At 59.3% G+C, this 12,145-nt stretch overlaps 1 protein-coding gene across 22 annotated transcripts in view; it reads right to left on the minus strand.

Annotated features, from left to right (window-relative positions):
- Positions 1 to 12,145, minus strand: part of TSNARE1 (t-SNARE domain containing 1) — a 136,400-nt gene that overhangs the window by 82,459 nt on the left and 41,796 nt on the right. For 14 of the 22 annotated variants that reach the window (XR_004435459.1, XM_033203358.1, XM_033203357.1 and 11 more), the window contains exon 2: positions 2,794 to 2,920. The exons of 3 other annotated variants lie outside the window; for them this stretch is intronic. Coding sequence is in view for 18 of the 19 variants with exons in the window: in XM_033203358.1 (XP_033059249.1) it covers positions 2,794 to 2,881 (88 nt within the window). In the remaining variant the exon portion in view is untranslated. Of the gene's footprint in view, positions 1 to 2,793; positions 2,921 to 3,039; positions 3,130 to 4,967; positions 7,453 to 12,145 lie in introns of those variants that run through there. 5 more of the 22 variants (XM_033203354.1, XM_033203353.1, XM_033203352.1 and 2 more) reach the window with 2 other exon arrangements.

Here is a 12,145-nt window from a genome sequence, read left to right on the forward strand (position 1 = left end):
GACTTCATTGAAAAACATTAAAGAAAACCCCATAAATATAAAGACGTGTGTCTGTTCACGGACTGGATACCTCAGAACGATAAGAAGTCACGTCTCCCCACGTGGACGCAGGGACGCCAGGCAAACCCAGTCAAAGCTCCAGGGTGCAACAGGTGATCCTAAACCTTACGGTCAACCTCAAACCACCAAACATACCCGAGACACTTCTGTAGAAAAATAAGAAGCGCAATTTTTTCTAAAAAGTATTGAGAATTACAGTAAAGCTATAGAAATTAAGGTGGATTTTGGCATATGAAAAGCAAACTTGACCAGAGAACCCAAATGAAAACTTTATCACAGAGCTGTCAGCAGGTCTGCAGAAGAAAGGCAGTTCCACAGTCCACACAATTTGTTCTTCAAACAGAGAAAAAACAACATCACAGTTTCCCCTCCACACTCATCCCACCTCACACCATAAACAAAAATCAAAGGTCAATTAAAGTCTTAAATATGAAAAACAGATTGTTCAATCTTCAGAGGGAAGTAAAAGACGGCAGCAATATCATCTCGTGATGGAAGTTACTAAATAGAAAAGTGCAAGTCCCGAAGGGAATAATGGATCAACGCAAGGCTGCCCTGGCTGAGAACTTCTGCTTCCCAGCAGGCCTCCCAGCGAGAAGCTGGCCGGGCCTGGGTCGGGCTGTGTAAACCCACCTGATGAGGCTTTCGTCTCCAGAGCACAGGAGGGAAGCCTGCAAACCCATAAGCACAAGGCAAACCCAAGAGAAAAGCAGACAAACAGTGCTCCCTGGCAGGAAGACCCACATGCCCGATAAACACGAAAAGGGGATCCATCCCATTCATTATCAGAGAAACATCCATTCCAACCAGAGAGGACAAGCCACACCCACCAGGTTGGCAAGACGTCGCCGTCCGACACCCCGGAGTACTGACAAGGACGTGGAGCAAAGAGGGCTCTGGGTGGGGCCCGCGTCGGCTCAGCTGCAGGTGGCCCGGCCCAGGAATGCCACCCACCGTGTGCCAGCAGAGGCCCTGGCCATGGGCACAGGATGTGAGGGAGGACACGGGAGCCAGCCTCAGCATCCCTGAGATGCGGAACACGCACAGATGCCGCAGTGTGCTCACAGAACCCAACATGATGCAGCACGAAATCGAAGGGGCCGCAGCCATGCGAAACGTGGAGGCTCTCAGAACACAACGTGTAAAAGTAGCATAACCCGGAGCCCCACAAATCGTCTGAGTCCAGGGAAGTTCAAAACCTGCACAGCTCAGCAACATACGGCTCAGGGATATGCACACACATAAGCAAAACTGTGAAGAACCAGCAAGATGCAGCACATACACAGTTTAGGGCAAGGACAAAGGAGTGGGGAGGGTAAAGGAGCAGGGGCCTGGGGGTCAGGCTCACCACCTCCAAACCATTAGATCTGAACCCGTATCTACACCCCATGAACACGCGCACACACGCCCAGTCTTGTGTCTACTCAGCGTCCCTCGGAACACATTTTTAAACATAATATAGATCAAGCAGCTGACACCGTGCCCTGCCTAAGGCCCCGCAGGCTCCCCTGGCCCAGGGAAGGAATCTCCATCCACACCGGCCTCCCAGGACACCCTCATTTAGGTCTCCCGGGGCTGCCTCCTCCAGGGTCCTCCTCTACTTTCCACTAAGCACCCCCTCCCCGAGGGCCCTCCCTCACCTCCTCAGCTCACGCAGCCTGCCCCTCTGGGCTGGCAGTCCCAGTCCCTGGGTCATTTCCTTCCTAGCACTCAAGAAAGAGGATCTCAGAACTATCCCAGTCAGAACACGGGCCCCCAAGGGCACAGGACTCACTTGTCTCTCTGCCTCCTGCCCAACTCCTGGCACACAGCACACGCTGGACCAATGGTCTGGGCGGGAAGGAGGAAAGGGAGGCAGAAGCGGGAGGAGACCAGGCCAGCCCAGCACTCCCAGTGGGCAGGAAGGATGACGGCATCCTAGAGCACCTGGCCTGCAGCAAGGCACTAAGTGGTGATGGCAAGATGAGGAGGAGCACTTGGTGATGTCACCAATAGCCACGTGCACCCCGTCCTCCCTGCTGCCATCCTATCCCAGCACACCCCGTCCTCCCTGTTGCCATCCTATCCCAGCGCACCCGTCCTCCCTGCTGCCATCCTATCCCAGCGCACCCCTGTCCTCCCTGCTGCCATCCTATCCCAGCGCACCCCTGTCCTCCCTGCTGCCATCCTATCCCAACGCACCCGTCCTCCCTGCTGTCATCCTATCCCAGCACACCCCTGTCCTCCTGCTGCCATCCTAACCCAGCGCACCCCTGTCTAAAATACGCTCTGAAATACCTAGAAATAAACCCCAGCTCTACCTTGCACCAGCTGCACGACCCTGGGGTGAGGTTTATGAGCCCCAGGGGCCTCAGCTTCCTCCTCTGTACGGAGTGCAAAGTGCCGCCTGCTCCACACCGTCATTAGGAAGGCCAGGTAGGATCCTGCATCCCCTCAGCCATTCTCCAAACACCCCGAGCACCACCCACCAGCAGCTTTGGTTCTCCGAGCACCAGCTCCATGCCTAGCATGAACTGGGACACTCAGGTCTGCCCACACTCAGGACAGCCACTCCTGATGCTTCCTTTCCAGGGGCCTGAATCGCCTGAGCTCAGCAGTCACACCCCATCTCAGGACACAGGCCACTTTCCTCAACAGAACAGAACTGGTGTATAGCCATCAGCATGACACAGTGGGGACCCTACCCACTGCCATCCCCTCCTCCCTGCCCCCACTGCCAGCTACTATCATTACCTAGGGGCTGATAGCCTTGTCTTGAAGGTCCCCCAAAAGGGCCACGGCTCCCCAGGCCACCTCCGCCAGCGATGGATCCGTACGACATCTTCTTACAGATGGCAGGGCCAGCAGCCTCCACACTGAGCTGGAGGAAACAGGAAAACCAGGGGGAAGACGGGGAAGAGATGGGGATTAAAACTCCAATTCAGGGTGCACAGGGGCCTCCTGACCCTCCCCAGCCCCAGGACCCTGGCTCCACCGTACTCATTCCCTAGGCTACTCCAGGCTTCTCACCAGCCCCCAAACAGCAACCCCATAGAGCCCCTTCAAGGTGGCCTCTTGGTCCACAGGTCCCTGTAGGAACACAGAAACACAGCCTGAGGAAGATGTGCCCCATGCCCTCCCAAAAGGGACCCCCAGCAAGGTGAGCCCTCTGGCCGGCTCTTAAAGACCAACCCCCACCACCAGCATCCCAGCTGGCTTCTGGGAGCACTGGGTCCCGGCAGGGCCCCCGCCATGCAGGCAGGACAGCATCCACTGCATGTGAGTCAGGCCCAGGCCAGGCTGAGAACCCTGCGCTCACACAGCCCGCCAGCATCTCCAGCTCCGCTGTCCTGAGCCGCACTCCACAGTAGCGGGGCTGGGTCAGGCCCGGGGTGGCTCTGCCCTGGCTGAGTGCAACCTGTGCAGCTGGGCAAGAGCCACGGGGCCTCTCTGGGCCTCAGTTTCCTCATCTGTGAAGTAAGGGGAAGAAGAGGACCTGCGTCTTAGGGCTGTTGTGAGATGCAATCAGACACACATTACAGATGGCGAACAGTAAGCACTAAACACGTAACTCACAGCATTAGTGCCATCCTTGGGGCACCAGCTATCCCTGGCCTGGGGAGCTGGGCATCCTGCCCAAACCGCTCCTCCCATGGCCTGCAGCTCCAGGGACTCAGAGCAAACGACCAGAGGACAACGGGAGCTCTCCTGCCCAGACACTGCCAGAGCGTCCTCCCTGTGTACAGGGGTCCCTGTGCGGGCAGCTTCTGACTGGCCCAGACCCTAACGCTATCACTATGGAGCCTGCCAGCCAGGCCACACTCAGTTCTAAACACCTTAGGGCAAGGTGTGCTCTGAAACCTGCCTTCGTGCTTCAGGTGTTTGTGTGGGAGGGCAAGAAACATCTCCCACACAAACACCTGAAGCACGAAGGCAGGTTTCAGAGCAAAGTGAGCCTCACGCCAGCTGAGGCAGGCCCAAGTCCCTAGGGCTGGGGAAGGCGGTGTGACCCCCACGCTGCCTCTGAGCAAGATGCCTGCCTGTGCCATCCAGCCCCGCCCAGAGCAGGGCAGCACCAGGACACCACGGCCCCAGTGGGCCCCGCTGCCCCGCTCAGAACAATCGGGACCCAAACAGCTCTGGTGGCTGCGGATCGCACCTACCAACACCCACCGCATTAGGAACTCAAATGCAGCCTTCTGAAACCGTAGTAATTCATTTTAAATAACAAAGCTCTTACTGTGAACACAGAGAACATCTTTATTAAAAACCACTGCATTTTCCAAAAACAAAACCCCTCAGGGACAGCAGTGCCGTCCTACAGCCGTGGCACCCTCTGGGCAGGCCCAGCAGGACTGCCACACTCACACCTGCTGCTGATGCAAGCTGCCGCTGCACCGAGTTCAACCGAGGCACATGAAGACGTCCAGCCCCACGCAGGGAGGCGGCAGGCAGAGCGGTGCTCAGCCCCTCTCTCCACGGGTCTCAGGCCTCCCATCCCAGGTACCTGCCCAGTCCCCTCTCTCCACACTGCCTGGGATGGGGAGGTGGGCAGGAAGTTGGGTCTCAGGGGAAGACAGGAGGCAGGAGATGTCTGCTGCCCCAGGGGAGGGTGGGCTCTGAGGGCGGGTGGGATTCCCGGAGCCCCGAGTGAGAGGCAAGTCTCAACCCAGCAAGCAGAGAGCTCCACACACGGGTCGGGGCCTCATCGGGAAAAGCTCAGATGTGGAAGACAGCCCAAGACACACGGGGGAAACACAGTGTGGAGGAAACACACACTATCCAGAGAGAAAACTCTCTAACACGGAACAGCGCAGCAGCCAGCACTTCCTTCACTCTCGGCGCATGACGACAACCACACAGGCGCTTTACTGCTCGCGCAGATCCAGCCACAGAACCCTCCACGCTGGGGCCACAATTATCTTTACCTTGCAGCTGAGGAAACTGAGGCACGGAGAGGTGAGGTAACTTGCCCAAGGTCCCCCAGCTGGTAACGGGTGGAGAAGGCTTCAGGCCCGGGCAGTCTGGTTCCAACGCCTGTGTTCTCTGTACTGCCCTCAAAGGAACGAGCCCACATAACAAAGGCTGTGTTCACAGCCCCAGCACAGGAACGGGACACCAAGAAAGGGACTTTCAGAGAACACAGAGGAGCACCGAGAAGTCAACACTGGGAGCAGCAGCAAAGGGCTCCATAGAAGGGGCAGGCAGAGCGAGCGCCTCCAGAAACCAGAGCACGAAGACACGGGGAGTCAGAGGAAACCACCGGCCCTGCACAGGCACTTCTCCATCGGAGGAAGCGGAGCTTCAGAAAGGAGGACGGGAGAGCCAGGGGAAGAGAATCGTCAGGAACAGCAATTCACATGGATCCCAGCCAGAGCTCACTCAAGCTGGGTAGGGGCCCCTCACGCCCCGGGAGACCTCGGGACACCCAGACAAGGAGACTGTCCACAGGCAACCAAGTCCCACATCCAGCACTAGAGGCCACAGTGACTGGGGAGATCCCCACAGCTTCAGAGCAGGCAGAACTAGTGTGAGGGCCATAGGAGGCCATTTCCAACACCGGGGGTCCCCAGACCACCCCTCCACACGTTTTCTCGGCGAGGTACTCGAGGGTGAGCTCTGCCAGAACCAGGAACCGTGAGGAGGGAAGAAGGCCTAGACCGCCTGCAACCAGAAGAAGCTGAAGGGGACCCAGGGCAAAAGCTGTGCCCAGGCAAGGAGGGCAGCCCACTGACAGGGCCCCAGGAGAACGTTCTAGAGAGCCTTCTTCAAGAAGACAAAAGCCAAACCGCTGATGTGAAGGAACGTGAGACTGAGAGCTAGAGGAGGGCTTCAGGCTCCTAAGAAGTACAAAAAATGCCAAGCAAACAAAGGCAGTTACAAACTCCAGGGAAAACCAAAGGTTGAGCAGAGAATAAAATCATCCCGGTTTCCTATGACTGGGCTGATTCCAGCAGCACGTATGGTTCTAATTAGGAAAGCCCTGGTCTCCTTGAGAGTGTGACAACACTGCAGCTACACCGGAAGGAGGGGAAGCAGGAAGTGTGTGCACACGTGTGTGCGTGCACACGTGTGTGCGTGCCCCTGGGTGTGTGTGCATGCATGTGTGCACACATGTGGTGGGCATGTGTTTGCCTGTGTGTACCTGTGAGACAGCAGGTGTGTGCAGACAGACCTGAATCCTCATCTTGCAAGCTGATAATGCATAAACATTTTAAAAAATCAAGTAGCAATAGAGGTCTATTATTTAGAGAGCAACATCAAAAGAATCTACTAGAAGAATCAGCATAGATGAGTCTGGGAAAGGGGATGGAGGGCGACTGGGGATGACTGTTTTTCTTAATTAACTTTGTACAACTCATTTAACTCATTTACTCTCTAAACTACATGAACGTATAATTTTAAAGTATTAAACCTTAATTTGTAGAATTCCAGTGAAACATCATCTAGAAAGACGTGTCTGGAACCAAGGGGAGGGCTGTCCGGGGGGTGCCTTCAGCACACAAGAGCCAGGTGAGCATCCAGGGCTCTCCTTAAATCCCTGGGAGGCGGCCCCAGAGCACCTAGCTTTGTCCCAGATGGCCGCACAGGCCACAGGGAGACACAGCTGATGCAGGGCATGGCCCAGTCCTACAGATACACCCTTCGTGCCCCAGTGCCACCACACCAGCAGAGCAGGCCTGTCCCGGCCTCAGGACATGAACTTCCATGGAGGAGCCAGCACAAGCCGTCTTGGGCAAGGGTTGCTGCAGAGGCTTTCAGAGAACTCGGGGAGAGGTGCTCAAACCCCAGGTGGGGAGGGTCCAGCAGTCCCAAGAAAGTGGCTCAAGGGGGTCCTCAGCACAGGGTACTACTTGGCATCACCTAAAATGATGGTGAGGCACTGAGGGGGGTCAGTCAGACCTAACATGAGACTTGTGTTTGGGGAGCTCCCTCTGCTTCAGGATCGAGAGCAAGCTGCTGCGGGCACGTGAGGGGCTGGCAGGGCAGTGAGCAGGTGGTGGCAGGAACCAGGACCTGGGCAGGGAGGGAGGGTGGAGCTAGGGATTGGCACTGAACCCAGGGAGAGTCAAGGACAAGCCCCAGGTTCTGGCCCAGAAGGCATGCGGACAGTGCTTTGACTTCCTCATGCCAGAAAGTGAGGGGAGCCGTGTGCAGGGATGAGCGCAGAGGGGCTCCCGCAGGCAAGCAGATACCCAAAGCCCTGGAGGTGGGGCTAGATGCAGAAGGGGAGTTCACTGTGTAGTGGGACAGTTGTAAGGAAGAGAACTCCCAGGGAGCGAAGCCTCTGTGGAGAGAGGAGAGGGCCCCACAGACAACATAGGAGATGGGGACAAGTTGGGGGGATGTTAACCAGAGGTCACAAAAGCCACGACGGAGGCTCCATGAGACTGCAAAGGGCAACAGGGTCTGCTGGGTTTCAGGACAAGGAGGAGCAGCCAGCGGCCATCACTGCAAAGGGCAACAGGGCCTGCTGGGTTTCAGGACAAGGAGGAGCAGCCAGCGGCCATCACTGCAAAGGGCAACAGGGTCTGCTGGGTTTCAGGACAAGGAGGAGCAGCCAGCGGCCATCACTGCAAAGGGCAGCGGGGTCTGCTAGGTTTCAGGACAAGGGGGAGCACAGGAAGCTTGAGGAGGGCTCATGAGAGGTAGGAGCACTCACGGGAGGAGGGAAGAGATTCAAGTCTGAAAGAGCTCAGCTGAATCAGAGCTGGAGCCCCCAGGGGGGACTGGAAGGCTGCCCAAATTCCCTCTGCTCCGGCCAGGCATGCGGAGGGGAGTGAAGATTCGTGAGCTGCTCAGCCGCCACCAAAGAGACCACCTGACCAAATTCACAATTTCATTTTGCTGCACACAGGAACATGAAACACCTCTGTGTCTGCTCAGCCAACACAGAGACAAAGGCCAACCTGTGGGAGGGGCCGCCGAGTCACCGCAGGCAGAGGCGGCTGGTCTGGGAACACGTGTCTTCTGCCTACTAACAGCCCCGCCTGGCCAGCCACTCGGGACACCTGGAACCCAGTGTGTGCAAGCCCCCCATCGCTAGGAGACCACACAAGGGGCCACAGGGTACTAAGCTGTACCAACCCAAACCCTCCAGGTGCCCCACGCTTCCGCTTCCCTCCAGTGTCCGACTCAACCCCCATCCTGTGCTGGTCCAGCCCTCCCCAGTACTGCCCCAGCCAGCAGTGGCCCCTGTGCCCACACCAGCACCCAAGGTGTCTAGGAGCTGGGCCCTGTCCTGCCCCAGCCTCAGCTCTTGCTGCGCCCCTGCCCCACGCCCTTGCTCTCTGGGGGTTCTGCCTGTTTCACCCAGGCTGCCTCCCACCTCCATGCCTTTGCCAGGCTGTGCCCTGGCTTCCCCCATGCTGCTCCTGCTCCTCCACCCCACAGCCAGCCCACGCCCCCACCAGGCCAGCCAGGTGCTCCCGTCCTGACCTTCCTGCCCATACCTGACCTCAGAGCCCGATGCTGACCACATGTCAGGCCGAGCATCGCCACGCTCCATAAGACGTAGACGCCCACCTGTTCCCTGCCTAGGGGAGGCTGCACACCTGCTGAAGCCGTCCTCACCCAGGGCTGGCCCGGTCCAGTGCGTCATCACCCCAGCCCTGCCCTGACCTCAGCACATCCCAGCAAGCCAGACCAGAAACCCTGTCTCCTGTCCCCAGTCAAGGACCCCCACAGGATCGGCCCACCCTTCACTGAGGGGGAAAGAACGAGAAGTCCAGCCCTCACAGGTGCTGAGCCAGTGTCCTGAGACTCGGCACCACTCACGTCGCTGGATGCCACACGAGTCCATGAGGAGGTGCTCTCATGCGTCCCATTCACAGGGGAGCCGTGGAAATCCCCAAAAGAGAATCTGACTGGCCCCCAGCCACCCAGAGCCTGCCTGCCTCACCTGCACCTGCTCAGCAGGCCCTGGCCAGGTGCCTCACTTTTGTGAGCAAGGCTGATCCTCACGACACTGTGAGACAGGAGTTACAACTCCATTCAAGAAGAGGACACTAAGGCCCGGGGTCAGCCAGCCGCAGTGCAGGGCATGAAACACGCCAGAAGGCCTCAGACCCCCTGGCCGCAGCATGCCACTCCTGTCCCAGAAGGAGCGCACTGCCAACCACAGCTGGCACAGCTGCCCTGCCAGGAGGAGGGGTCAGCGCCCAGGCATGCTGACTCGCTCAGGTGAGACTTCACCCTGATACCACGAGAGCCTCCCAGGAGTGAGGTGGGTGCAGGGAAGGGCCGTGGCACAGAAGCCAGGAAAGCAGCCGGGCACTGTGGGGTGTGGCCTCGAAGGCCTGGGCACAGCAACAGAGGGAGCCAGACCTTCCCAACCAAAGCACCCTGCTGAGTTCAGGACATGGTGGGGCCCCCGAAGCCTCCAGGAGAAGATAGGCCAGCATAAGGGCTGCACATGGGCAGGGGACCTAGCCAGGGCCAGTGCTCAGAGGAGGGAGGGCTGGGCAGCCAGAGGCACGGCCAGGAGGGGATGTGGCAGAGAACAGGGACGAGGCTTGAGGGGGACATGGAGTCCCTTGGGGGAGTGTGGCAAGGGCAGAGTGGGCACTGGCTGAGCCAGATGTGGCTGAGGGCCTGGGCAAGGGCTGCAGAAGCCATTTGCAGCCCAGCTGGGCGGAAGCTGGCAGCAGGGCCAGGCCGGAGGGGTGGGCAGAGGCTGCCAGGCTGTTTTGCCCAAGAATGGCCCGAGCCCCAGGGCTGCCTCAATGAGGCCAGACGGAGGCCAGGGACAATGCCCCACTTGCTCCCAAGAAGGCTTCCTACCGAGCTGCTTCCGTGCCCACCAAGGCCAGCCACCAGCCCCTCCGGCCTCATGCCCCTCAGGCTGGCGCCGGCTCTTCCCAGGGCCCCCAACCCCCGACAGCCTGAAGGGAGCCGTCTGTCCTTGCACTGCCCAGATCCTGTTTGCAGGGCGCCGGGGGAAGTGGCAGTGCCAGGGAACACCCACTTCAGGCATGCCACCACCCTGGCAACTCAGCCCGCCCCTGGGACAAAGCACCCAGGCCCAGGAGGAGGGGAGGCCAGGCAGCAGGCCAACCCAACTGCCCACCAGACTCCCGGCCCCAGCTCTGGGGCTGGGTCCCCAACTCCTGGGCTGTGGGGCCAGTGCGTGGGTCTTGAGCCCCTCAGTCAGACTCCCCAACAGGGCCTCTGAGGCAGGGGGCCGGGCCCACACAGGCAGAGGATATCCAGACTGGGCCGCCCTTCCCCCAGCAGGTGGGAACAGTGTTCTCCAGGCCGGGCTTCCAGAACAGCCCTAGCCCCTCAGCCTGGCTTGAGACCAGGTCGCTCGCAGGGCCAGGCCCCACAGAGGTCGCATCAGCTCTCCCGCCCTTGGTTTTGTCATCTGTCAAACGGACAGCAGTCCCGCCCTCACCTTCGGGCATGCGTTCTCTGAATCTCTGACCCGGGCACCATGGTGGGGACACAGCAGCTCCAGACAGATCTGGCCTGCTCTCGAAGACTCTGTGCTCCAAACAGGGACAGACAGGAAAGCGGCATCACACTTGTCCCATGGGGGAGGAAACGAGGAGGGCAGCTGATAGGATGTGCCTGGTCAGTGAGGGCACCAGAGGCCCCTGACAACTCGGGCTGGAGGACATGAATGCAGGGATGGGCTCCTCGGGCGAGCCCAGTGCTGAGCCACCAGCTGGGACATGCAGCAACAGAGGCAATGGCAGGAAGTGGCGCTGCCTCCCAGGAGCGAGGGCACAGAAAGCAGCCCAGGGCCCACACCCAGACAAGGGGCCAGGGCAAGGGCGACCTGTGGCCTCCACGGTGCCCCCTGCGGACCCAGTGTGGTGGAGTGAATCCTGGGGCAGGCTCTGGCCCCAGCTGGGCGGCTCACGCACGGGCTTTCTGCAGCCCCCAGCCTCCCCGTCCTCTGGGAAACAACACGGTGACAGGGGTGGAGCTGAACTTGCTCCCAGGGAGCTCAGGCTCGGGCTTGCCCTTGGCCAGTGGAGGGCATGCTGCCCTCACACTCGCTCAGTGAGCCTCAGGCGAGCTCCACAGACAAGGCTGGAAGAGACAGAGGGAGCTGCCAGTTCACAGGGAGCGGACGCCTAGATCAACGGCCGGACCACGGCCAGCAGCTGCTGCAGACCGCCGGGAGCCCTCGGCCGCGCCCCACCACAGGCAGAGACCACAACAGCCAGTGTCCGCTGCAGACCACCGGGAGCCCTCGGCCGCGCCCCACCACAGGGAGAGACCACAGCGCAAACCTCTGCTCCCCAAAGCCTGCCCTTTGGGGGAAACCATTTTCCCGGGCAAAATGAAACTGCAAAGTTCAAGAGGAGAAACTGAATGATGGATGAGGCGCCCTGATCGCCTGCAGCAGGAGGGCTTGCTGTGCAGGGCAGCTGCCCACCGGGAACCTCCACAGGTGGCCATGCTGCAGCTCCTCTGCCTGGCACGCAGCTTTCACCACACCTGTAACACAGCCTCTCCACAGGCAGCAATCAGACAGCGGCACAGGAAGGGGCGGTCCCAAGAAAAGAGTGCTCCTTATCTGGCATCCCACTCCCAGGCGGGAAGAGACAGACCCAGGACCCCAGCGGAGCTGTGGCCTCAGGGGTTGCTGCTGGAGCTGTCCTCCCACCATGAATGAGCGGACTCCCTTACTTGGCCTCAACAGACCCATGTTGACAGCAGTAGGTCACCTCCCTGCCCTGGATATTTTCGGCCTCTTTCGACTTCTCTGTACAATCCCTAAAAGCATTCAGTGTAAGGCAGAGAACACCGTCTGAGCCCACTTTCTGCTGCTGTAACAGAATGTCACACACAGGGGAGTCTGTAAAGAAAAGAGATGGCCTCAGCTCGTGGTTTTGGGGGCTGGGAAGTCCAAGACGGAGGGGCCTCCGGTGGAAAAGCACACAAGCACGTGAGGCCAAGAGCAAGCGGGGGCCGGCGCTTCCTCTCATCAGGAGCCCACCCCCAGATACAGCAGTGACCACGACCCAGTCACCTCTCAGGGGTCCCACTCTTCATACCATCACAATGGTGACCGGATTTCAGTGAACTCTGGAGGGGACACTCACACCACGGCACAGTCCCAGTCCAGGAGCAGAAGACCTAGCTAAGTCCC

The sequence above is a fragment of the Trachypithecus francoisi genome, unplaced genomic scaffold, assembly GCF_009764315.1.
Source record: "Trachypithecus francoisi isolate TF-2019V2 unplaced genomic scaffold, Tfra_2.0 Lachesis_group7, whole genome shotgun sequence".
In the NCBI taxonomy this organism is placed as follows: domain Eukaryota; kingdom Metazoa; phylum Chordata; class Mammalia; order Primates; family Cercopithecidae; genus Trachypithecus; species Trachypithecus francoisi.